This window comes from Stylophora pistillata, chromosome 5, assembly GCF_964205215.1.
Source record: "Stylophora pistillata chromosome 5, jaStyPist1.2, whole genome shotgun sequence".
NCBI lineage: Eukaryota > Metazoa > Cnidaria > Anthozoa > Scleractinia > Pocilloporidae > Stylophora > Stylophora pistillata.
The window spans coordinates 12,799,280-12,820,423 of record NC_142523.1 but is presented as its reverse complement, the minus strand read 5'-3'; the positions used below and the strand labels follow the sequence as shown (position 1 = coordinate 12,820,423).

The 21,144-nt window shown below is 38.1% G+C and overlaps 2 protein-coding genes across 3 annotated transcripts; one reads left to right on the top strand and one right to left on the bottom strand.

Moving 5' to 3' along the window:
* The first annotated feature begins 3,242 nt into the window (after window positions 1-3,242).
* Window positions 3,243-10,295, top strand: LOC111335351 (carboxypeptidase B). Its single transcript, XM_022941238.2, has 10 exons — window positions 3,243-3,338; window positions 3,985-4,066; window positions 4,490-4,702; window positions 5,175-5,267; window positions 5,552-5,656; window positions 6,704-6,817; window positions 7,686-7,788; window positions 8,057-8,259; window positions 9,033-9,117; window positions 10,045-10,295. The coding sequence occupies exons 1-10, from the start codon at window positions 3,280-3,282 to the stop codon at window positions 10,224-10,226; spliced, it is 1,239 nt and encodes a 412-aa protein (XP_022796973.1). The 5' UTR covers window positions 3,243-3,279; the 3' UTR covers window positions 10,227-10,295.
* A 1,420-nt stretch (window positions 10,296-11,715) lies between these two features.
* LOC111335353 (carboxypeptidase A2-like) lies at window positions 11,716-19,618 on the bottom strand. Of its 2 annotated transcripts, none has more exons than XM_022941239.2 (11): window positions 19,182-19,617; window positions 18,172-18,313; window positions 17,426-17,510; window positions 16,950-17,171; window positions 16,051-16,152; window positions 15,182-15,286; window positions 14,973-15,083; window positions 14,000-14,090; window positions 13,514-13,716; window positions 12,796-12,886; window positions 11,716-12,273 (listed from the first exon to the last, which is right to left on the bottom strand). In XM_022941239.2, exons 2-11 carry the CDS (start codon window positions 18,261-18,263, stop codon window positions 12,086-12,088), a joined length of 1,290 nt encoding a protein of 429 aa, XP_022796974.2. In that variant the 5' UTR covers window positions 18,264-18,313; window positions 19,182-19,617; the 3' UTR covers window positions 11,716-12,085. The 2 variants fall into 2 exon arrangements, 1 of the variants encoding a protein (XP_022796974.2); XR_016002094.1 differs by having other exon boundaries at window positions 12,134-12,273; window positions 12,796-12,899; window positions 19,182-19,618.
* Window positions 19,619-21,144: the final 1,526 nt, after the last annotated feature.

Genomic DNA, 21,144 nt, shown 5'->3' with positions numbered 1-21,144 from the left:
CCATTTCTTGATATCATAGAAAGGTAGCAAATTCTCCTCAGTTATTTTAAGACCTTGAGTATTGGTCCGGTCGGGGTTCGAACCTTCGACCTCCCGCACAACACAATCCGGTGCTCTAACCAATTGAACTATACTGTAGAATGGCTAAATTTAGCGGTGGTTTAATTTCGTGCATTCAAAGTTTCAGCGCTTTTACCCGATCCAAACAACGCTGATGATGTCGTGCAGTGCAAAGTTCCAACAGAAGCTATAATTCTGCGTTTACTGGATTTGGGTGTCATACTTATAAATTCAAGATGGCGGCCGGCCAACTCCGACTTCGCGGTGTTTAAATTTCGCGCAAAGTCCGCTTGCGCGAAAATTAAACGCCTGCTAATAATTAACCACCTTACAGTATTCTGCGCGCCCTCAAACTTGAAATTCCAAAAATATGATTTTGTGCAATAAGACCAAGAACACCCGCAAAGCTTCTTTAGCTGAACTGAATAAAATAAATGCTTTGTTGTTCCATGGTTTTCAATAGAGTTTTGAATTGAAGATTCAAAGGAGACAAAAAGATTCTCTTAAGTAAGTAGAGAACAAAGCAACTTTCCAAAAACCCGCCTTGGTTCCTCACTTCACTTTCGTTAAAATCGTAGCGCTTCAGAACTAAGTTGGAAAACTATCTCGTAATAATTTCCCTTTAATTTTTACTAAATGTGCAGTCAACCTTGTAAATCCTCTGTTTGTGTATCCTCTGCTCCTTGAACTTGTGGTCAGAAATCTGAACAAAGAGTGCAAGATTAAGCATGTGCTAGAGATTAATATATCACCGAGATGGTAAGTGTTTTGTGACTTATGCGATCAAAAACTCGTCCCCAGGGAAAAGCCCGCTTAAATTAAAGAAAAGTTTGATTGTCATCAAGGGGCCAATTTCAAATTTTGAAAATAGTTTTTTCGTTCCTTTTCGATCGAGAAGACCTTTTAAAGCCTAAAAAGAACTTCATAGGTTGTTAAGAAGAACTCGCTTCCAAAACACTGAGCAGCAAAGTTTTAAAAGCGTTGATATTCATTGACTTGTATTTAAAGTGTTCTTAATTTTGAGACGCTTTTCAACAACTTTGGTTCTCAAAATCGATGCAAATTATGGCTAAAGAATGAATATTGAGTTAATGGGTTCAAGTGAAGCTCTTTAACCCTTGGAAAAGTCTTCAAACCTGAGCGTACTATTTAACAGTAGATTCCTTTTAACAACTGAAAACAACTTTCAAATTAAAAAAATGTAAAGCGGCAAAAAAAAAAAAAAAAAAGGAAAAAAAAAAGGAAAAATAATTGTTCGATCATTAAATCATAGCAGGTAAACAAAACGGAATCATGCAAAATGACTATTTATAACTTTCACAAGGAATGTTTTATAATCATCTAAAGGGAATTTGTGAAGACATCAGTAAGAAACGAAGATATTTGTTTTGTTTCATAACTTTTTACGTAAAGATAAGGTGGCGTCATGGCCCTCAGTCTTCAGACACTGTCCAAGGGCCGTCATTTGCACATGAGATAAATGAGTTTACATGGACTGTTGGAATAAGCGGAAGAGCGTAAATTTAAATCAACTTCAATGGAAAACATCGGCCTGTATGGGAGGGGCCATTCGAAACGGAGGTCCCTTTTTAGGGTACGTAACAGCTCAGAGCGCGAGGAAAAACCATTATCAGAGCTGTCTGAAAGGATTTAGTATTAATGCTATCATTATATATTTTCAAAAAGATTACTCTAGATTTTCTTCGAGTCGGTAAGTTTTCCTACGAAACTGAAAGCATTTTGAGGTGAACTGGAACCAAATGGCTCAACTGAGGTCATAATACCGGTAACGCATGTATCCAGTTTACATATATATATTTATTAAAAACTAGATCATTGGATAATGCAATTCAAGACTTTCTATTGGCTTAGCCATTATGGTACATCAGCCAATATACCATAATCTACAACTATGGTAAGCGTACGTGTCAGCTTAAAATTAAAAGAGAGCTAAAAATTTAATAAAATTTAATAATTTAATTTAACGTTTTTAATAGACTGGATCATTGGATAATGCAATTCAAGACTTTTTATTGGCTTAGCCATTATGGTATATGAGCCAATATACCATAATCTACAAATATGGTAAGCGTACGCGTTAGCTTAAAATCAAAAGGTAGCTAAAAAATCCGGTTTCTTCTTACAAAATAATTATTTCTTGGGGGCGTTTTTAATAAAACAGTTATTCCACTCGCACTTGTTGGATATGAGATGATTATAGGCAACGAGGCGCGTAGCGCCTCGTTGGCTATCTATCATCTCATATCCAACGCGCGCTCGTGGAACAATTGTTAAATATAACTTCTGGTAAGTTCCACGATGATAAATCCAGAATGGTGTTCAACAGTAATGGAGCGGTAATAACAATGTTTTTCTACTCAATAAAGTTACATGTGGACTTGAATACAGGTCTGTTTCGTAGACCGACAAGAAGTCGGTCCACTCATCAGTTAAATTCCATATACACTGCAGCATCACTTGAGTTTATATACATCGGCAGCATGATCATTACAAAATCCAATCCATACGTAACTTTATTAAGTGGAAAAACATTGTTATTTCTACTCAATTTAGCAATTTTTCCTAAAAGATGTGCGCGATATTTTTACAGTTTGTCATTAACCCGATCTTCAGAAATACAGCTCTGAAGTTCTTCCCTATCTTCAATAATTTGTACAGTTCATCGCAACGAAACTCAATTAAAAAGTTTTCTCTCGCATGTGTACAAAAATAAAGAACAAAGTTAAAGCTTCTTCAAACTAACCTATGCCACCTCGCCATATACAAAAAAATGACGACATAAAAATGCTGAATGTGAAACCAAAGATATTAATTCCTAGTTTAAACAGCTTGAAAGGGTATTTACTTCAAACATCTCCAGCTTTGAAATTTCTCTAAAGAAACTCTGTTTCATGCTCATTAACGCGTCCTTTACGAGTTTCGCAATGACTGGAAAAAACATGTGTTCGACAGAAAGAAACTTTGTTCAAATTCGACGCGAAAAACAATGTATGAGTTGGTTTGTTTAGCTGCAACAATTTTTTATGTTTAATTTCGACAGTTTGCTTCTTCCAGAGCTAATATCTCTTCATATGTCAATATCGTTTCAACTACAAACAGATGCGTGTCAGAAGAATCTCAAAATGTCAAATTCTGTCTTATGAAACCAAAATTTACAGATCATTTAATTTCATAGTTCGCTGAATTTCGCTCGGAACCATGCACTGGGTCATACCGTTGACGATTTTGATTTTTCAGCAAGCTTTGCTCGTGCAGAGGTGAGTAATCCCCGCCATCATGATCAGTATATTTAAAATCAGCTGTGACTGTAGTATTTAATCTAAGAAGAGCGTTGATGCTGTGGCTTCTGATTTTCTCCCCTTGTAGGCTAAGTAGAGCTATAGGGGCAAGATGATTTTTTGAGTCAAACTGAGACCTAACGAGAAGCCAAATCTCAAGAGAAAACACTTGTTAATAATTGTCGGCTAGGAGGCTCGCATCAGGAAAGACTGCGCCCTATTTGTACCCTTTAGCCAACGCCAAACAAACTTTTGCACGTTCTGTAAGCGATTCAAATTTGGCGATTGAGTTCTTTAACCCTTTGGAGAAGAGCAACCCAACACTTTCTACCAGGTTTCAATCCAAACCCAAACGATACATAAATCTGATGTGATAAAAATGTAAAACTGAGAATAAAGGAAAGCCCCAGAAACGTTTTCTTTTTATCAGTTTATAACTTCGTTTTGAAACAAGATCATCTAAAAACTTCCTAACCAATAAAAGGTAGTGAAAATAGGAGTTGCAAGGATACAAAGTTTTCTTGCGACATGAGCAGTTAAAATCTATAGTATAATTTAATAAAGAGACAAAGAGCAAATTCAGCTTACCTGATTCTGTGAACGATTGTCTTTTCAAATTCCTCAGTGAGAAGGTCATCCGTCTAACTCCTCAGGTTGAAGCTCACCTTACATTTTTGCGCGGACTGGACAAGCGTGATGATATTGAGGTAAATAAGTAACATGTAGCGCTTAAACTTCATATTAAGAAAAAGGTTTCCAGAAAACTTTAAAATATTAGTTAAGGGCTGAGCTTTGAGCAAAACACAGGCATTCATGAGAACTGAAGATCTTCAACTGATACCCAGGTGAGTTGATTCGTGAAAATGATTTTCATAGCAACCAGTAAATTCAGAGCGTACATATTTCGTTCATTTTATATACGTTGAGAGTTTTGCCACTTTCAGACTATTTTTGAGTGACCTGTTAATCCTGTAAAGTTTTTTAAATCGATGCATCATGTGTATCAAAACAAAAAGTCAATTTTTAATTCGTGCTGAAGTTATTCACAGGGCTGTCCTATGAAAGATCATAAGAATCGATCAGTCACTGCGCGATAAAAGTTATTTTGCCATATAATACGTTTCTTCTAGATTGACTTTTGGAGAAGTCCAAGCTATCTTTTCCAAGCAGTTGATATCGAGGTTTCAGAGAAAGACCTCCCAACCCTTTCCTCCATTCTTAAAGACCATGGTATCGATTTTGAAGTCCAGATCAATGATGTGCAGAAACTGATAGAAGAGGAACTTGAAACGGTTGGAGCAAGAAGTGGAGGATGGCACAGTAGATATCACAACCTTGAAGAGGTACGCATGCTCAAGAATTGTTACAGAAAAGTCACTGGACCTCCCATACAGATGCTTTATTACACGACTCGGGCAGTCAGAGGGCCAATAACTAAAATCAACCAATCAAAATGTTCTATTGCAGGGCGATATTCTCTCAGTATTGGACCGGGCACTGTCCCGAATGGTCCCGAATGATACCGCACTTGTGTCACTTTGAACTTCAGTCGTATAATAAATCTTTTATTAACCAAGCTTGCTCGGGACCGTACTGAAAGAATATCGGCCCTCGGTCTTTTTTGTACGGACCTCGCTGCGCTCGGTCCGTACTGTCAAGAACTCGGGCCGAAATTCTCCCAGTACGGCCCTCGCGCTTGGTTAATAAGATGTATATCGTGGCTCGCTTTTATTTAAAATTAGCGGTCCTCCGTTGAGTCCTCAGGAGGTTGAAGGATTTGCTTGACGAGGGTTTTTTTTTTTTTTTTTTCAACAGATTCACTCCAAATTGATTGAATTTAGCGGACGCATGGCATTCGTCTTATCTCTGGGAAAGTCACACGAAGGAAGACAAATGCGGGCCATAAAGGTTTGTTGAGGAAATGGAGTTTAATGTTTTTCGAGGTTGCCGTACACAAACCGTGTTAATCCTCTCCATCCTGAGGTTTCCACTGTCCTTTTTAGCTTATACCTCACCTTTTGGTGTTTTTCAACCTCGGTCAATGACACTTTAATTTACAGTTTAATGACAGTTAAGGTAGCTGTTTATGACGATGAGATCAAAAGTAAAAATGACGAGGAAATATTTTCTTGAACTAAGCAACCTTACCAAGTGCAATTCTCGTCGTGATATTTCTTGATTATTTCTTTTAGATAAAAGGAAGGTACCGTTATAACAAGCCGGTGTTTTTCATTCAGTGTGGAATACATGCTAGAGAGTGGGTCTCTCCGGCAACCTGTATGTACATGATAGACCAGGTAAGCCCCTCAAGGCATAAGCACCCATCCATTACTAAAGATTGTGATGTTTTTACGGTGTTTAAACTTAGATAGTCATAGACGAGCGTTGAAACCAATCGCGTCACATTATAGAGCCACTAAAATAACTGAATAAATAAATAGATAAAGTTTGCAGTGTTCCAACTGTTGCTCTGCTAGTTTTAGTCTGATGATGACTTTGAGTGTGTTTTACACCTTGGTCAGCTGATATCGGTGCGTTTTGGCGGGCTGTGAATAGGGCGATGTACATGAGGATGCAAATTAAATGCACCATTAAGGAGCAGTGCACCATAGTGCTCCCGCGGAGAGTAATTGTAGTATATGGTACACAAAGTAATGGACAAAAAGTCAATATAAAACCACCATGTCGTATTCTGCTCTCGTCAACATACTCAGAAGGTCCCGGATCTAGTTACCAGTAGCACAGTAATCAATAAATTTCGTATCGATGTCAATAACCACGAGACTGCGCACCTACCCCTTCCCTAGCCCAACAACAGTCAACTGATAACAAGTGAAGGTTAATGTTGGGTTAGGGGAGGGGTGGGTGCACAGCTAGTCGGACACTGACACTGATCCCAAACTTCATATGACGAAGCGTCTAACTCACGATCATTCAAACTGTTTTTCACTGATCTAGATTTTGACTAAATGATCAATTTACCATAAACTACAAGCAGTCCCCCCTTTTCGGCGAAGTTCGTTGCGCAAGTCAAAAAAGAAAAAGACCAAAAAAGTTGCTGTTAACGCGCCACGGAGAATGCTTCAAGTGACGCCGATACGTCGTAGAAGCTCTCCACGAGTAAGGTACTGGAAAAGTTGGAGCGCCTCCATCATAGAGTTCCTGCAGCCCATCGCCTCACTCGAAGAATTCTCCGTAGCGTGCAAACAGCAATTTTTGTCATTGATATTTTTTTTTTACTCGCGCGACTGACTTCCCCGAAAAGGAGGGACTACTCGTAATCTAAATTTCGCACTAAATCTTTAGCTGAAGGAAGGGAGTAAATTCTCTTTTGTTTTGTTTAGCTGACTCAGAAGTATGGAAGAGATCAATCGGTGACGGCCCTTTTAGATAAGATGGATTTCGTTATATTGCCAGTTCTTAATGTTGATGGATACGCTTACACCTGGATAAACCCGGTCAGTTAAAGAATAAGTTCCATGACAACTTCTAAAACTAATCGTTTCTTGTAACATTTTTTGGAGTGAAAAATTGATAGTTCTTGTTTCATATGCAAAACTTCGCCAAAGATCTACTCCAAACATTTAACTATAAAATTCTTATTGGATCGTAAATATCATCACCATTCTCCCTATTCTTGTTACACTATGTAATTACCACCTTCGCACTCGCACAGCACGCACAACTATGCAATCCACATAAGCACGAGCACCACATTCTGTATAAATTATAGTGATCTTGTAATGAATAAAGAGGTTGTAAATTTCGACATGGATCTCAGCAAACAACTTTCTAATCCTCCATCTGTTTCTCTTCGTCCTTCTTTTTTTTTCCTTCCTCCTTTTCTTCTCTTCTTCCTTCTCTTCCTTCCTCTCCGCCTCTCCCTACCTCTTCATCTCTGACTCCTCCTCCTCCCTTTACTTCTTCTTCCCTCTCTTCCTCTTTCTCCCACTCCCTGTCTTCCCCCTTCTGTACCTTTCTACTTCTCTGCGTGCTCTCCTCCTGTATTCTTACTCTTCCTCTCTCTCCTTCTCCACCTCCTACTCCTCCATCTCCGTACCATCCTTCCTCTTCTCGTCTTGTCTCTCTGCTCCATCCACTCTTTTCTCCTCCAACTCCCTCTTCGACTCCCTTGGTCTTTCTCCTTAATCAAGCCTCTTTCTCCTCCTCCCTATCAACCTCCCTTCTCTACTCTCTCCTCCCCTTCATCTCCTCCCTCTCCTTCTTCTCCTCTCTCTCGTCCATCTTCCACTCTTCTCATCATTATCCTCCTCTGCCACCTCTGCCTCCTCCTCATCATCATCATCATTATCACCTTTCTTCTAGAGAGACAGAGGATATCGCCTTTGGAGGAAGAATCGCCGTTACCATCGTTCATATCGTTGCCATGGCGTGGATTTAAACAGAAACTGGGGTTATGGTTGGGGAGGTGAGTTCTTGTAACAAATTTTTAACCAGTAAAAAAAAGAATTGCGTTAGCTGTCTCGTTATTTTGTCTGTTTTCACCTTAATCTTAATATGGGTTCTTATACTGATTACTTGTAATGAATTGGAGAGCAGACACTTGACTATTGCCATAGATGACGTTGTCATGGATACACCGCGGATCTTTGATTGCCGATGATCAAAGCTAAGTACATTTGTATTTCATAACAAGCAATTTCTGAATAATCATCAATTTCAATCATTCATAACAGGCACTGGAGCGAGTCACCGGCCTTGTGACACCACCTTTAGAGGCTCTACACCTTTCTCGGAGATCGAAACCATAAACGTTCGCAACTATTTAAAAGGACTGGAAGGAAAACTGAAAGGTTTTATCGATTTCCATGCCTACAGTCAGATGTGGTTTATACCCTGGGGATACACTTCCAGAAGAACAACGGACCATTGGGAACAGGTTTGAAAAGTTCATCGTGTGATTTCTATATTATTAGCTTTTTTGTTGGAAAAGTGATAAATAAATAATCTCCGTAAGAATTGCTTTAGAGTCAGAATACATCTCGAAAGTTTTTGTTAAGTGGTTGCTTTTACGTGGTTAAGGGACCTCTCCGGAGTTCTAACGTCTGAAAAAGTGATTGCCCTATTGGGCTAAACAGACCTATAGACCAACGGACCGACAGGCTTGCAGATTAACTGACTGATTTTAGACTTGCAGACCGACAGACTGACAGACTGATAGACTGACTGACTGACAAACTAACATAATGGCCGAATGGGCAACTGATAGGAAGACAGACTGACCGACCGAATGACTGACAGACTGACTGACTGACTGACAAACTGATAGACTGGCAGATTAACTGACTGACAGACTTGCAGACTTGCAGACTGACAAACTGATAGACCGACTAACTGACAGAAAGACAGACTGGCCGACGACTGACTTGACAGACTGACAGACTAACTGACTCACTTCAAATAACAAGCGGTAGAGAGGGAGACAGACAGAAGATAGATCTTCAAAACAAAACAGAGAGAAAGAAAGAAAGAAAGAAAGAAAAAAAGAAAGAAAGAAAGAAAGAAAGAAAGAAATAATGAAAGAAAGAAAGACTAACCCCATAAAAACCCAACGGTTCACCTAATCGACTAGCTGGCTGTGTTCTGCTGACAATTCAAAATGCACATTTCAATATTTTAATTAACTACGTGATTTTTCTTTCCTGTCGCTAGATGAGAGTTGCCAAGGCTGCTTCAGATGCTTTGAGAAGGGTACACGGCACAAGATTTAAATATGGCTCATCTGCATCTCTGTTGTGTAAGAATCAAGCAAAGATTTTTTATCCTTAACATTTACATTGTATTCATCTTAAGTCCATTCCTTCACAAAGTAGTTGGAAGTTTAAAAAAAAAATAGTCAGAAAATCACATGAACAGAGACAGAACATCTGTTTCAATAGGCTGGACAGCTCCCTTCAATTTTTGATGTTTTCATACAATTTCGGACTGTGTTATCCGATATCAAACCCATCCGTCCAATTTGTAGTTTAAAAGAATAGTCCTTTTTACAGTTGTGGGCTTGGTGGCCAAGCCTTTGAACAGGAGTGAGGCTTAGGGTGACCTTGTTATGATAGAGATGTTGCTGCTTTTCAAATGCAAATTACTTTGTTATCATGCTGACTAGATACAGGTCTCTGTCACAACAGGGTCAACCTTAGCCTCACTCCTGTTCAAAGGCTTGGCCACCAAGCCCACAACTATAAAAGGGACTATTGGTTGATTTCGTACTTCTTTTTCTGATTTCGAACGCCTCCCCTTAATTTCTCAAATGATAATTTTCCTTTTCAAAATACATGGACGATTCCCTTTTTTTCCTACAGTTCAAAGCAGTTTCCAATTCAGAGTTAAAGTCAATCCAGGGTTGTTCTGGTTTTACCACGCTATCAAAAGTGGTTCCTTAAAAAAATAAATTCCAACCACGTGTACTTTAACTCGCGCACGCACATGTATATTATGAGCTTAGGTCTCAGTTAGGGGAGCGTGACAAGCTCTCTGGAAAAGACTCCTATCGCGCTTTACTTGTGAGCATTCTCGATTGTCTCCCCCCGAAGTGAAAGTCTCACATAAGGTAGTGGACATAAAATGTATATATATTGACCGTTGCGATCATTCGGGGCTTTCGAAAAGCCTCCTTATAACCTGAAATTAAAAGAAAAACTCTACTTTCTAACTATTTTTACCCCAGATCCTGCATCTGGAGGTTCGGAAGATTGGACCTACGGAGAGCTTGGCGTGACCTACTCGTTTTCGGTGGAGTTACGTGACACAGGTCATCACGGTTTCTTACTGCCAGCTGATCAAATCATCCCAACCGGAGAAGAGACCTTTGAAGGGTTAAAAGCCTTGGTCAGAGAAATGAGAGTTTAATCATTCGAGGCGGATAAAATTGTGTAACTTGTGTTTATAAAAGGAATAAATAAAGGTTAGCACATGTCAGAGCTTACTTTCTCAATGTCTAAAGCTGTCATCTCAGAATAAGGCAACTGCACTCTTATCTACTCGGTGATCTATTATAAGGGACGGATACACTCCATGATTTATGTTCACCTCTCTTCGAGAGAATTATTCCCATACCTCATACCTGCTTCCAAACACTGCATCAAGGGTGGCGACAACCAGAGGCTCCATTTTTAAACTATCAAAACATTTTTAAAACACTTTGAATTTGTCCCGTCAAAAGAAATACCGTTTTTTTTAACCAAAATTTAACACCGTCCATATTGGATTTTGCTGTCAAAAGCTGGCGGGAAACCAGAGAACTTGCAGAACGAGGATGCCTAAACCTAGTTCTAAGGAAAACAATCATGGCGGCAGATCGCAGGTCGCAGGATCGACGAGTGTGGACAAAATGAAGAGTGTATAATATGTTGGTGACAAGTACTTCTTAGATGCTAATGAAGGTATTATTCGAGTCGTTTTGGATATATTTTTTGGTAAGAATTATTTTTCAACCGCTGGCGCCGCCAAATAGTTGACAAAAACAACATCTTCTAAAAATTTAGGTCAGATAGAGCTGTAGCAGTTGTACGTTTGCTTAGAAGAATAATATTTGTAAAGGGAAGACATTTGGTAAGTGAATATGATTTTTTTTGTTTGTATGTATTGTCGACCACACTCACCGAGTGCATGTGCCAGTCCCACAAGGAAGAGTCAAAAGAACAAAGGGTCCATACTTCAAACGGCCGTGCAAAGAATACGCATTCGTATTCAGAAGAATCCGACTGAGTTGCAGATCGTTGGTTTGTGTCGACTGCTGCCTATGTCAGTTAGGCTTCTTAACAAAGTGGACTTATAATAATTTGTGATTTTAAAAAATGCGAGGGGTTATTTTCAAGCCGGAGGCCTTTGTCAATTCATTATTTAACCTTGACTTATATCCATAGACGTAGCCAAGCTCCGATGGTCAAAGATGCGTCTAATTTTCCTTATTTAGTTGTTGATGGGTGGTGTACATGAATACCCTTCTTCAAATTCAAACGTGCTGGAGTCTTCTTTTGATTGAAGAAGACAATAGTCCATTTTACAGTTGTGTGCTTGGCTGCCAAGCCTTTGAATGGGAGTGAGGCTAGGGATGACCTTGTTATGATACAAACCTTGCTGCCTTTCAAGTGTAAATCACTTTGTTATCATGCTAACTAGATACAGGTCTCTATCACAACAAGGTCATCTTTAGCCTCACTCTGAATCAAAGGCTTGGCAACTAAGTACACAACTGTAAAATGGCCTATTTGATAAATACATTTTGACCAAGCGTCGGTACTCATACCAAATATGAATACATGGAACAGCAGGGGCAAGTTATCTTGGTTGTAAAGTTCATTTCGGTGTAATGATGTGTTTTTTAAATGCCCTAATATGCCGCTAACCAATTTATTGCATATTCAAGACCAATTGGCCTGATGAAGTATTTCCAAAAGAGGATGAAACCTGTTTGTTTTGATTTTTAACGGTTGGAAAGTTTACTTCGGTTTGCGAGGACGTAAATTCTTCATGAATATGTAACTTTAGTTCAAAGACTGACATTTAATTCTAAACTTGACGAAAAACGATAAAACTGACCCTAATAAACCACGAAATACGATGTAAACTCATCGAGAACGGATTCAAAGTGACCTAAAGAAAAGTTCTTTTCAAAGTAATACTGTATTGTATGTTTTTTCGTAATCACGTGCGTGATGGTAATTATCCCCTGATAAGCTAATTAGTGTTTCTGTTCAGGTATGTCATCAAACATTTAATTGCATATTCAAGACTAAAGCTTTGATTCCTTCAAAAGCTTCTCTTGCTGTGGGAACTATTAGCCTGGCAGGAAGAAGGAAGCCGTGTCTTCCAGTGTCCCTGAGTTCCATCGAGAATGTGTATTTTACCTTTAAATGGCCATAGAGGTAATCTTTCGTTGTTCCTGATTCGATATCTGCAAGATGATTACAAAAGAAATAATATATACTACTTTTCTAATCACCTGTAAAGTGAAATACAATTAGAATCAAAAGGTAAAAAAAGTTAAAGAAATTAAAGCTTCGCTCTGAGATGCAGCTAAAAAGTTTATCTCAGAATCAAAATAAGGCCCTTTTCCTTTTCGGAAAACTCAGTAATGCCACCTCAATAAAACTTTTATGAAAACAAGGAAAAACAATTAAAAAATCAGCGTTCTTTTTAGAAGAACGCTTTAAAATTTGTAGAACTCGTATGGATACCAAAGTTATCACGATGACCAATCAGTAAAAGGAAACTGTCGTGAGCTGCCAATCAGAGCTCAAAATGAATATCTGTTAGCTAATGAAAGCGCAGGACACGCATGTGATCAAGTTTTGAACCCTTGCATCTGATTGGTCAAGAAGGAAACTCACGTTTTGAGGACCAATAACAAAGCGAAGTAAAACAAAAGAGACATTATCCCAGTATTGTTTCAATCGTTCTGTCATCACTAACTTACACAGGATGTCAGATGCTTGTCCAAATATGTAGCTGGTGTTGTCGCCTCCTTTCGTTTTGATTGCATCCACCATAGCCCTACTTACTCGCATCTGAAAAGGAATTCTGTAAAAATTAATAGCAGCAAAATTACTTTCAATTCTTTGCCCATCCCCAGTAATTAGAAAGATTCCATCCGTGTTTCCTCCGCAGTTCACTACATGGTATTTATTTTTAGGCTCTGTGCGAGTGTCTTGTGAGAAAGGACAACACAAAGGCGGTGGCAGGGATCGGTAGAACATGGAGCTCTCGATCCACACCACGGTGCGCTTTCCCATTTAGACCTCTGTGTCCTCAATGAGGGTGACTTTGAATCCACCCGACTTAGTACCATGCCCAGAATCATGAAAAATGTTACATACACCTAAAGCACAACATCTACTCTGTACTAATCGAACAAGCCGCGGAGCCTAACAAAAAAAGTATTAAGGTCGAGTTCACGATAGTCAGACCATGCGCTTGTCAACTCAGTTAATAATATTTTTGTTCGTTCGTATTTCTTTTCCCTAAGACCACCTCTCTTTTTCTTTCTTCACTTTTTTTGCTGCTCGAATCGTTCAATTCCTTGTTACTTCTTATAAGTTCACACACGAACATTAAAATTGATTTTAAATTAGAAAAAAATTAAAACCTATTTATTCAGAAGCACATCTTGAAAAGAAAAACACAAAGCTAGTTACCAGTTCCTCGTTGTCGATGCTCTTTGTCTTTGTATATCCCCAAGGAAACATTAAGATCTGACTGTAAGAATGAATATCCATAAAAGCCACCAGTCTTCTCCCTAGGGACTCAAGATACTTGGCAACAGCTTGCACTTCTTTCTCTGACATCGCACTGTTTCCATGGTAACTTTCACTGCAGGGGTGGTTGCTTGCTCCAGGTTCTAAATATAGAGATAAAAGTTTGGCATGGATCGTCAGAGCGAAGGGCTAACGCTGAAACGTCAGCTTTTTAACTCTTTACGGTGGCCAATTTACAATTTCAACTTAGTTGATAGAGCCAAATTAGTGAAGTTAAAATTTGCCTTTTTTTATTTGGCAAGATGTAACAAAAATGATAGTTCTTATGGTCTTCATCTGTTGTTCTCCTGTCCACAAGTTAATGATTTCATTTCCAATCTCCTATATTTTTTTTCATTGGTAGTTAAGAGAAGAGGTCATACGTACCACCCCACCGGAAACCCCAGTTTCGGTTGAGATCAGTTCCAACACATGAGGAGCCTGGGCTCAAACTCCGACTCTTCCGCCACATGCGGTCCTTTGAGCAATAAAAAGGTAAAGTAAATTAATTTTTTTTTTTCAACTTTTGCTCATTCATTTTTCATCTTTTATTTATATACTTCTTTCACTTCGGTTTTTGCACATAGTTTTCGTAAGCACCAGAATTTCTAGCCTCTCCTAAGTAGCAATTTGATTGAGCAGTTTGTGCGTCTTGGAGGTTCCGCAATAGTCCATCTCAAGAAGAAAATTAAGAGTTTGTACGGACTATAAAATTTTATAACATTACCACTACCAATAAAGTGTGTCAATGGGGTTCACCATTAGCTGTAAAACGGCCAAAAAACACTCCAGCGTTAGGCGTAAAAATCGGCAAATTTTTAACCGTTATTCATAACAAAAGTTAACCGTACAAAACATTTCTGGTGACAACAGTGAAAATGCATTAACCGTACACGGGCCAAAATGTTATCCACTAGCTGTGAAAGCCATCACCACATCGAGACCCTCCAAATATATTGAAAAATTAGCTCTCGCCACTTCGATCCACACCCTTTCCAGTTACAATAAAATTTACCTGATCCCCTTATAAGGCTTCCCCCCTCACTGAGAGCATGACAGGACGGAAAATGCGCGCACTGAAAGTACCTCCTGTTGTCCCACACTAAGCCTTAGAAAAGTTTTCTAAGGCTTTGTATGGGACAACGAGAGGTAATTACAGTACACGCGTTTTCCGTCCTGTCATGCAACTTTCTATAATCTTCTCTTCATACTCTACTAGCGACAACTGATACCTCCCTTTTCCTTTTGAAACCATGTGATCCCCCCCTTACAAAAAATTCTGCCGACCCCCTTCCCCCACACAGGCTATAAATAATGACTGGTCCGGCTTGCAGTGATTGTTTTTCTGGCTTCGTCTTACCTTTTTCCATGAGTAAACGTACCCGTCCACATTAAAAACAGGCATGACAACAAAATCAACCTTGTTCAACACTTGTCGCACCGTGATGTCATCAGGGTATTGGGAGGTAAGCTGTGAAGAGAAAGGGAAATGAAAAAGGTAGCATCTGTGTACATGTGGTTAAAAGCAAACTTTTAACTACATAGAGTTCACCCGCTCATAAGACTCACCTGCTCTATGATGTACATGCATGTTGCCGGAGAGACCCACTCTCTGGCGTGAATTCCACAGTTTATGAACACCAATGGCTTAGGGATATGTAGAGTTGATGTGATCTAAAGAAGTAAGTGGAAAAATTGACACATAATATCGATCAAAGGGAAAACAGAGTAGATTTAGGATATAGTAAAAACAGCTCTTGTGATCATGGGTAAAAAAATATCAATCCTGAATTGAAAAATGTTCGGTGTTGGAAAAGATGTTCGGTGTTAGAAATACGTGTTGAACACAGCTATTTTCCAATACTTAAGATATTTTTTCTCACTGAGTTTAGTGACATGGTTATTCTTGGGCCCAGGATAAATTATCCAGTATCATTATTCATACAATGGATATATGAAGTTCATATATTTTGAACTGCGGTATTAAATACGTATGAGGCACGATCCTTCGCAGTAGATAGCGCTATTTATGCAATAGCGAAAATCAGACCTGAAAAAAAAAATTTAAGATTTAAGATTTTTGATTTAAGATTTTTTTTTTCAGGTCTGATTTTCGCTATTGCATAAATAGTGCTATCTACTGCGAAGGAACGTGCATCATACGTATTTAATACCGCAGTTCAAAATATATGAACTTCATATATCCATTGTATCTGATTTATCATCACAGGTTTATTACGAATCAACTTAACGGCCTGCTCCCAGCTGGCTTGTTAGCTCAATTGGTAGAGCGCTGCACTAGTATCGCAGAGGTGAGTGGTTCGAATCCCATACAGGCCTGATTTTTTTTCAGGTCTGATTTTCGCTATTGCATAAATGGCGCTATCCACTGCGAAGGATCGTGCATCATACGTATCATTATTTAAGTCACAATTTACCTCAACAGCGTTCAGTTTCCTTCTTTCGTAAGACTTTCCAAATGTAAGCATGCGTGCTCTCCCCTTATATCTGTCAGTAGTTTCCTCTAGTTTAGAAAAAATCTTAAAAAGAAAGGAAGTTTAAGTACAGTACTTTGAGAGAATGAAAAAGGTTCGCAGCGCTCGTGATTCAGCTCTGTCACTCAAAACCGAAAAAAAAACAATATCATAAACAGTGCAGCGTAAGTTATATCTGATTTTATTTTTGGAAAACCCCCATTCTCATTGTCCATACCTTTGTTAAATCTTCCACGATACGATTGGATATTCTCAGTAACCTCCCGGTAAAACTAAGATGCTGTATGAGGTTTTCCTTTATGGTAAATTCGATTCCATAAGGCGTGAGTTCATTTTCCTTCAACTACTCAGAACGATCCCGCATTAGCTATTTTTTGGGACTTTGTGGGAAATCGTTGTTGATAACTGACTAGGATGTAAATCGTTTAAGTCAAATTCAGTGTCATAGAAAATGTTGCTCTTAAAAGTTTTTTTTTTACGATGTAGAGTTAGGCTGTCAGTTGTACTGATCGGTTTGTTTTTTCTTTTTTTTTTTTTTTCAATTTCATTTGGAAACAACCTTCTTCGGTTAATGTTTCAATAGTTATACTGCTAGTCTTCGTCAGGCGACGAGATTGAATGTTGTTACTGGTGTATTTCGATAATTATTACTCTGAGTCAGTGTGAAAGTCAGTGTTCAGTCAGTATTCTAGTTATTGTTAAAGTCAGTTTGAAGTTCATGTTTCTTGTCCTACTGTAATCTGTGTGAGAATGACCATCGGGGACGTTCGATGGCTATGCTAAACGTTGGAGTTCACGATATGCCCATTGGTAGTGCACAACATTCCTTTTGTGTCACCTACCTCTTGCAGGGTATGATATTTCTCAAACCATGAGGAGGCTTCACGTTTGTCACGCCAGTTCCAGTTTTGTCTTCTAATAGCAGACTGTAGGTCGCATATTTGAACTTGGAAGTTGATGTTATGACCCTTCAACAAAGAGGTTACGTTTCTATAAACTTGTCCTGGAGGGAGACGAATGTCAACAGGTGTTCCTCGAAGCGAAGAATGAGTCCAAAAATCCACCTCGAAAAACGGAAGATGCACTGTTATATAGTCTTTGATGTATAGCCGAAAGCTATTACATTTTAACTATTTTGGTCATAGAAATTACCAGTGCTTGTGGAGCACCTCGTCATTTCATTCTAGGTCCAAAAGCTATCCATCCGTCTATCCATCTGAAAGCTTTCTAATCGTGCCCCTGACAAAAAGCGTTGACTTTCAGACACAACAAAAATTGCTCTATTAAGTTAAGTAGGGCAGCAAGCACGCTTACTTACAGCTTCATTGTTGAAAAGGTCATGAAGTGATCGGAGAAAATTAATCTGTGCCTTTGTTCGGGGAATAACTCTCAAAACTTTGTGCCTGTTTGAAATGAAAAAAAAAAGCAAACAAAGGTGATATAACTATGTTGCAAATACTTTTTCAGTAGGTTTGCATATATATTATAGTTTTCTAGCTCTTCATAATGCTATTTAAATCATGGAATGAAGAGAAAAGCCATCTTCCAATGATTTTCTGACAGCTCTTGAATTGAGCTTTGTAAACTCAATGCTATTAACATAATGCTATTTAAGTCATGGAATGAGGAGAAAAGCCATCTTCCAATGATCTTCTGACAGCTCTTGAATTGAGCTTTGTAAACTTAATGCTATTAACATAATGCTATTTAAGTCATGGAATGAGGAGAAAAGCCATCTTCCAATGATCTTCTGACAGCTCTTGAATTGAGCTTTGTAAACTTATTGGCTATACTGAGGACTAGAGCACGCCTGAAACTCTTTTTTTTTTCACACGAATCCTCATTTTTTCCGTATTTTATATCTGATTCCTATTATGTTTTTTATCTTCCCCACCAAACTAATAATGTTTGGTTTTCGTAACAATACAGGCACGTTTACTTAGCATTTGGTAAAAGGATGCGCCAAGGGTTTTATTCCAAAAAATCTTTTTTTTTTTTTTAACTCTCCATCAAAACTGCAAGTCTTGTTTGCAATGCACTGCGAGTTGAGGATGCTTTACTTACCCAGAGTAAACTTTCCCTGAGTCAATACATTTTACAAGGCAAATCAGAAAGAAAAGGCCACCAAACGTTGTCACAATAAAGGTGATTTTCATAGCTTTTGCTTCCACACTTGTCACACTTGTTCTACGACTTTTCGTATATCCTAAAGAGAACAGGATAATTCTCGTTAACGTTTTAGCAATGCTGCTGTGTATGAGACGCACGTTAAGCCTTTTTATTTAACACTGATACTCTCTCTACAGCCAGGTTATATTCTCTTGATTCAGCCGATTTTGAAGAAATTTTACACTTTCTATTTTTGCAAGGCCAATTTGGGGGAAGATATTTGGCTTCTATCTAAAAAAAATTAAAGAAATAACAGATAGAATCTGAGTCGTTTAATACGAATTAAGGAGTTTCGATTTCGCGATCAGATGCCGCACTATTTAAGTTCTCGAAGCGTGTTATTGAGCTAAGCTTCCTTCTTCACTTTTTAAGCTTATTTTTGATATCAGTAATCCACTGAAATTGACTATCGTCTGTTATCTGTACTTGTCTTCAGAATAAAATGACAGAAAAAAAACCGTTTGCCCGAATTCAAAATAACTAAAAAAAATTCAAACGTGAATTTTGACTAGCATTTTATTCCTTTTTCATCTCTACTTACGCATCAATTTATTCACTTAAATTTTTATTTTTTCTTTTTTGTATACGGCAGCCTCTTTTATGAAGCAGACCTTGAATGATTTGAATAATGAGAAATTGTACAAACAGCTGATGAAAGAGGAAAACTTTCCTTTGGAGGGAAATTGTCATCTTTCTCCGCTATTTACTTATAAACCTTCTTTTGTACGCATGCATTCACCTTTCCTCGAATAAAGTTGATTTTGAATTTGATAGAACAATTTCTAAAATATTCAAACGATATATATAGCAAGAAGGGTGTAAAGTTGAAATAACTTGGATTGTACACGTACTACAAGTACAATCACAGATTTCTTAAGGTTAAACTTTCAAACAAAGCACTTTACCTCAGTTTGTACATACAATCACTTATCCAATCATCTTGAAATTCTCGTGTTTCACCGAGTACTCTTGGGTCAAATTTCTTTCACTCTGATCCACTCTTAATCCTTATCGTTTTAGGAGTCGAGAACTTTTTAATCTCGTCGTAAACAATGACGAGATAGGATAAGAAAGAGGAACTCTCGACAAGAGTCTGGTAAAATTTGTGCAATTTCCTTCGGCGGTAATGATTTACCCGCAGAGTTCATTGTTTAAAAGATCATCTCTAAGTCAGCAACCCAACAGAAGCTTAGTGCAAATTATTAATTTCACTGTCAGCTTCTGTTATTGCTTTTGCTAATGAGAAAGTTTTACAAAAGTCATTCCTTTTCCTAAGCAAGAAAAAACTACACGTGCTGAAAATCATTATCTGAAAAATCACTAATCAACACAAAACTGAAAATCCAAATAATTTTGCAATAAACGCGTCTTCCTTTTTTCGTGTTTTCGCAGTGAATATTTTTTAATTTTTGATTTATAACGTTTGTTAACAAAAAAGACTTTTGCCAATCACAAGAGCAAATATCTTTTATTTTACTTTTTATTTAAGGTTGAACACAATTGGCCGAAGAAGTACATTAGAAATGTTTTTCTTTAGAGTTGGTTTGCTTTTATCTCACGGAAATTAGGTGAGTTATCCAGATGTCAACTTCACATGCCGTCCAACAAATTAAGAAGATTTAATTCCAAAAGAATAATGTCTCTTGTCTTTATAATCTCTGCTTAAGAAACTGGAGATCCAGCGAGATTTAATTATAAATTGGCTTCATCTTAAATTGCATACTCCCTTTTCATCACTGGTTTTCTTGAAATTAAAGAATATTACATTGGCGGGCGTAGATATGGAATTTATCTTCGAGTGTTCAACCCATCAGTAACATGAGCGAGCGCATGAATCCAAGGAGTTGAACGCGAGATGAGAAATTCCCTCTACAACCAACCATGTATTATTTTTATATTATACAATCACAATAGGCCTTTACTAACAAGGCGGTGAACGTTTTGCCATTCATTCATCGACCTGACAGAGTGGCTCAAGAGGCGAGTGACGTGTCAGCAGCTGGTTGGTGATATCGAACATGCAAAAAAAAAAAATTATCGTAAGTTTACACGTGTGCAGTTACGGCTCTTCTCAGGGCTGGAAATCCTTGTTAAGCACTGCTGTTTATTTCATAAATATAAGCAATTGACTCTTTTCATGATTAAATTTTTTTTAAGTTAAACTTCCATTATATGTCACTTACTTTTTGAGATTTCTATTTGTGAATTGCAAAATAGATCGGGCTTAATTTAAATATTTTTTTTCCACGGATGTATTTTAATTGTTCGGTTTTTTCACGTGCACGTTAAAAATGTTCTGTCCTTCATCTTTCGATACCATATCATTGTCAATACTGACAGCTTTGTTTCATTCGTTGTACTTGTGGGACAGCGAGGGAAGTACCTTGCGTCTTTTCAAATACTAGGGGCTGTTACTTGAAGAAAGTTTACCAGTTGTTTAACAAAACTGTGCTCTTAACTAACTTCAATTTTGCCGAACCATTTATCTTAACAAGTGGGCCGAAAGCTAACAGTGGAAGGACACTTTAATGTTAATCAACTCAAACTTCTTATAGGGAATACCTGACGCCCATTGCATGCGTAAAACCGAAGTTTGGGTTAGACTTCGTTTAAGTGACCGGCCCTACAACCGCTTGCATAGCATGCTGGACTCACAAATGTGTGGTGTCGGAAGTTTCAAAACAAAAAAATTCTTTGTAACGACTAAGACGGAAGGTGTTGAATAGGATTTAAACTCTAAGGAAGCTTATTCTTTCTCTTTTGTAGGCCCTTTTCACTCTAATATCAGTATGCTCATTCTCCATGCAGTTCTTTATAAGTTTCCTATGGCATTGACAAGATCTGACGAGGCGTCCGTTTCTCGAAAAT

What these genes read in the sequence shown, in the direction of transcription:
- LOC111335351 (XM_022941238.2), top strand. Translation starts at nt 3,280, where the DNA reads ATGCACTGGGTCATACCGTTGACGATTTTGATTTTTCAGCAAGCTTTG. An exon ending in GTATGTACATGATAGACCAG is followed by an intron (nt 5,657 to 6,703) that starts GTAAGCCCCTCA and finishes TGTTTTGTTTAG; the next exon opens with CTGACTCAGAAGTATGGAAG. An exon ending in CTTACACCTGGATAAACCCG is followed by an intron (nt 6,818 to 7,685) that starts GTCAGTTAAAGA and finishes CCTTTCTTCTAG; the next exon opens with AGAGACAGAGGATATCGCCT.
- LOC111335353 (XM_022941239.2), bottom strand. Translation starts at nt 18,263, where the DNA reads ATGAAAATCACCTTTATTGTGACAACGTTTGGTGGCCTTTTCTTTCTG. An exon ending in GCATGTACATCATAGAGCAG is followed by an intron (nt 15,084 to 15,181) that starts GTGAGTCTTATG and finishes TTCTCTTCACAG; the next exon opens with CTTACCTCCCAATACCCTGA. An exon ending in GCATCGACAACGAGGAACTG is followed by an intron (nt 12,887 to 13,513) that starts GTAACTAGCTTT and finishes ATTCCTTTTCAG; the next exon opens with ATGCGAGTAAGTAGGGCTAT.